Below are 4,905 nucleotides of genomic sequence, written 5' to 3'. Positions count from 1 at the left end.
AAAATAAAATAAGAAAAATCTAGTTATTTCCATACAGTGTCCAGAAAGAAGTGTTGTTCAGCTTGTAGGGCACCACAACTGCTTCCACCCACCTCCATCATCATCATCATATGAAATAACTTTTTGTCACAACAAAAAATAGTGGCTGGTAAAATATTTGAGTGGCCGGTTAAACATTTTTAATTTCCACCCCTGGTTCTAACACTTTGATGAACAAGGTGATTTATGTTTTTCATTTTACAATATATTTTCCATATTTAAATATATTTCCATACTGGAAGAAACCTCAACATCTCTCCGCTGTATAACAAATGGGCTGTTCAATCTTGAGAATAAATTTACTATTTATCAGATCACAACAACTGAAGGATGACATTGAGCTTCTTCATGCCACAGCTGTAAAAAAATGATAAATTAAAACTATAAGGCAATTCCACAACTTATAACATACTTCTATTCCTAAACCTTTGGTAAATGGACAGACTCTTACTTATCAGAAATGACTCCATATTGCTATCATAAAGCCTTTACCAAAGCTCTTTATCCCATCCCATCAAATCAAAACTCATTTCTAAAAAGCCTGCACAAACCTGATTGAGTATTAAAGAAACTAGGGGCCAAATGTTTTAGGTATTCAATCCCTCAAGAAGCTAAATCAACAAATCTTATTTGTTTTGATATCTTCATAGGTAATTTTTTTTCTCATTTCTCAAAGTATTACCTGAAACAGTGTTTTATACTTTGACAACTTGTTTGTTACCTGTGTATTTTATGACGGTATGCCTATTTTGTTTATAAATTTAAATAATGACAATAAAATTAAAAATAATTTCCAGGCTGTTAATCATTTTTACACAGTCAGTTGAATCTCCTAAATTCCTCCAACATCAATTTTGAAGCCACACAAAGTCCATCGTGAGTAATTATTGTGATCGTCATACCTTTTTAGTTTTCATTTTAGAGTTTTGGAATTATTGCGCAAAGTGTTTAAAGGTGAATGATGACCTTTCTAAGGTGTGCCTTAACTTTCAGTAAGTCAACTAACGTAAGCAAATCTAAGCTCCAGTTTTTCCTTCGAACATTTCTGAATTCCTGTCAGCACATTTGTTTTAGTGCTGATTTTAGCCCCCTCTTGTTGTAGAAAAGAGTAATTCCAAAACACAAATTTCAATTTAAAATTTCCTCCCACTCTGCTGCGTAAAATGAATTTATTTATTTATTTATAGATTTATTAATTTCTTTACTTCTTTATTCATGTGTTCACAAGTCATTAAGTGAAGCTAGACTTAGACAAATGATTATAACCCATCTTTCTTTATCTCTATTCTTTTTTATCACTTGCCTTTTGAGGCTATATATATTTATATATATTGCTTATTTCAGAAATTATATTTTGTTTTTTAATATTTCTTTTGTCTCCCTCCTGTCTTTTTCCTTTGCCAAAAAGTCAAAAACATAAATTAGAAAAAGGACATTTATTCGAAAATGAGCCACAACTTCATGGCTTCTGTAGTTTTCATTTTACATTCAGACAACTTGTTGTTCCATCCCGTTTATAAAAAAGGAGAATTTTATTTCTGGAAGTCTTTAGTCAGATTTACTGTTATTCCTTATCCACTCAAACTCATCAACAAGGAAATGAAGATTATTTGATAGTGGGGTTGGACTGAGGAGGAAACAAAATAGTCAGCACACAGACAAAACCTCTGAGTCATGTGCTTCAAGGTAATAGTGATGCTTCACTGCTACCTGTCATCTTTTTGTTGTCAGTCCAGTTTGCTTCTATATTTAAACACATAGATTATTTTATATCAGGAAAAAACAACCACATTCTTAAAATTTGGATTGAGGGGTGTTTAGCATTATCATAGAATACAAACCATATATATTAAGCAGTTTGACTCATTAAGTGACTTTCATAATAATAAAACTTTTCTGAGGAACCAAAGTGCGGAAAAAGGCCTCGGGTTCGCTTCATTTAAAGGTTATGCAACGAGCTGACGAAGAGATCTCTACAGATTGGCCTTTCCAGTAAATTGTATAATGACTCAAGCAATAGTAATCCCGAGATTCAGCGATGTCGAAACTAAGGTGTGGCAGCTCCTTAGATACTGGGGCAGTAGCTGCGTTGACTGATAACAGCCGCACTGCACCTTTAACTAAACACGGGAGTGACGTAAGACGCAAAAATACGTGCTAAGTGCAGACAGGAAGCGCGTCTCGCTCGTGGTGTCAAGTTAGAAAAATGCAGAACCTTTTCGACAGGAAGTCAAACATATCGACTTTGAGGGGAAAGGTTATTTTCATGTAAAGTAATATTTATGACAAAAATATAAAAACAGTACTTTTTATTAAAATTGTTTTTTACATTTAATTGTTGACTAAGTAGTTGTAACGTTACTGGATTGTGTTTTGCCGAACATAGTTGGTAGGGGTGCTTTTATTTTGACGGGCTCAAACGGAAGTCGTTGCTTTACATCACGCGCAATTAAACTCTGCCAAAGCGAGCAACCGACGCACGGTGGCTGCGTGAACGAAAACGGGGGAAGCTTGGACAAGAACCGGCTGGGTTGTCGTCTGGAACTCAGCATGCAACAATATAAATGTTGAGCGTGTGTCTGAAATATCCGTATTTACCGTCCGCACGGCGATAGTTGGCGGCCACACCCTGTTTCCACCGACCGCGGCGCGACGGTGAGCGGTTTGAAACCCAGCAGGGCGGCTAGCGGGTTCGCAGCGGAGAGGAAGCAGGAGTGTCGGCTGCTTTGAGAGCCATGAGAGAGTACAAAGTAGTGGTTCTGGGGTCCGGGGGCGTCGGGAAATCCGCAATAACAGTCCAGTTTGTGACGGGATCTTTTATAGAGAAATACGACCCCACGATAGAGGATTTCTACAGGAAGGAGATCGAGGTGGACTCATCTCCGTCCGTCCTGGAGATCCTAGACACGGCGGGGACCGAGCAGTTCGCCTCCATGCGAGACCTCTACATCAAAAACGGCCAGGGGTTCATCCTGGTCTACAGCCTGGTGAACCAGCAGAGCTTCCAGGACATCAAGCCGATGAGAGACCAGATCATTCGGGTCAAGAGGTACGAGCGCGTGCCGATGATTCTGGTTGGAAACAAGGTGGACCTGGAGGGGGAAAGGGAGGTCTCGTCCGGTGAGGGGAAGGCGCTGGCGGACGAGTGGAACTGCCCGTTCATGGAAACTTCAGCCAAAAATAAAAGCTCTGTGGACGAACTGTTTGCAGAGATAGTCCGACAGATGAACTATGCCTCGACACCAAATGGCGACGACCAGTGCTGCTCGTCTTGTGTGATTCTTTAAGGAAGAAGAAAAAAAAGGACAATCAAAAACTTTTTATTCTCTGCTCAGTTTTAAGTTTGCAATGGTAAGTTGACGCATCACACCCCGTGAATGTTGACACTAGTTTTCCTAATCAACACACTTCTTTTAAACTTATTATCGACATGTTTTTAGTTCATATTAAGTACAGATTTTTAAAATAGAACTGAGAACTTTGATAATCTGCATTTATTTTGTCAGCATTAGTTTTTACTGGTAACCTAACAGTTACAAACTTGAAATCCACTGTGTTGTTAAGCAGATTGGGGAAGTTTCTGGCTGTTTTGCAGAACTGCAGGAGAGAGACTGGACGTTTGAACCCAGGGGTGTGCAGCCTGTAGGTTTAAAAGAGCCATTTCAACCATCTTTCCTAATAAAGTTCGTATGGAGCCACGAAATGTACATGGCTCTTTGGCTAAATCTTCTATTTTTTAGTTTGTACATTTTTATAAGAGACTATCTACAACACCATTTTAAAAAGCCTTCAAATCCATAAACCCCAGCAAATCCAAAACCCCCAGTTTTGCACTTAAAGCAGTTATGTCCAAAAATGTAAAGTATCTGGTGGCATAAACAAATCAGAGAACAGGCTTATAAACTATGACCTCAACAGCAAAACTAATCACTGAGTTTTAAACACATTTTCATGACAACTTGAGTCACATTTAGCCGATCGTGGTGCTAAAATGACACGAAGCTGCCGTTCATTTATGTCTACTAATATTTTCTTCAAAATCAGAGTTCCATCCATCCATCCATCCATTTTCTTTACCTGCGTTTTACTTTTTCAGTATGTGGGAGACACTGTGAAAGACAGGTCAACCCTGAACAGGTTTCAAGTCCACCACAGGGCCACACAGAGACCAACGAGACAAAATCATTCATGCTCTCACATTCACCTAGGGACAGTTTAGTTAATAAACCTAACATGCAAGTTTTTGGTTTTGTGGGAAGAAACTAGGGCCACAGGTTGCAGACCCCTGGTTTAACCTCTTTACCCAAAGTGTAAAGTTGGCAAATAGTCCCTTAAGTGTGTTTTTCCTGAATGAGGTCAAACAGGAGTTGGGAGATTCCGGTGCTCCCACGTTTAGGGATCATCAAGTTGGCCTTTTGTTAAACGTAGAGTAAGCACTGAAAGCACAGCACTGTTATCTGACGTTGTGGTTGTTCATTCATGACCTTTTTTTTTTTCTTTTTTTTTTTTGTTCGTGTCTCATTTGTGGCAGTGTGTTGCAGCAAGTCTGTACTGTTGAGCTCTTCTTCGTGTCTCACCCCCCCGCCCCCCCGGCCTTGGAGGAAAATGAAGGGAGGAATGCTGCAGGGGGACAGGAGGAGGAGGAAGAGGAGGAGGAGGAGGAGGGGCGGAGAAGCAACTGAGACCGAGGGAGGGTTTCACTCTTCAGGAATTCTGCTGGGTTGGAGTATCTTTGCACGATCAGTGTCCATCATCGACGTCAACACAAAGTTTCAGACCCCCCCACCCCACCCCCTGCTTTTCACCGGTTCTAACTGTACTCCCAACTGGAACTAAACACCCCCCCGCCCACCCCCCCCCCCCCCC

General features: G+C 40.2%; 1 protein-coding gene across 1 annotated transcript; it reads left to right on the top strand.

Moving 5' to 3' along the window:
• The first annotated feature begins 2,495 nt into the window (after positions 1-2,495).
• On the top strand, positions 2,496-4,845 carry LOC108240828 (ras-related protein Rap-2b). The gene is made up of 2 exons (XM_017424618.3): positions 2,496-3,390; positions 4,571-4,845. Exon 1 carries the CDS (start codon positions 2,775-2,777, stop codon positions 3,324-3,326), a length of 552 nt encoding a protein of 183 aa, XP_017280107.1. The 5' UTR covers positions 2,496-2,774; the 3' UTR covers positions 3,327-3,390; positions 4,571-4,845.
• The last annotated feature ends 60 nt before the right edge of the window (positions 4,846-4,905 follow it).

This window comes from Kryptolebias marmoratus, linkage group LG2, assembly GCF_001649575.2.
Source record: "Kryptolebias marmoratus isolate JLee-2015 linkage group LG2, ASM164957v2, whole genome shotgun sequence".
In the NCBI taxonomy this organism is placed as follows: domain Eukaryota; kingdom Metazoa; phylum Chordata; class Actinopteri; order Cyprinodontiformes; family Rivulidae; genus Kryptolebias; species Kryptolebias marmoratus.
The sequence above is the reverse complement of the archived record's forward strand: the minus strand, read 5'-3'. Positions and strand labels throughout refer to the sequence as shown.

What these genes read in the sequence shown, in the direction of transcription:
- LOC108240828 (XM_017424618.3), top strand. Translation starts at nt 2,775, where the DNA reads ATGAGAGAGTACAAAGTAGTGGTTCTGGGGTCCGGGGGCGTCGGGAAA.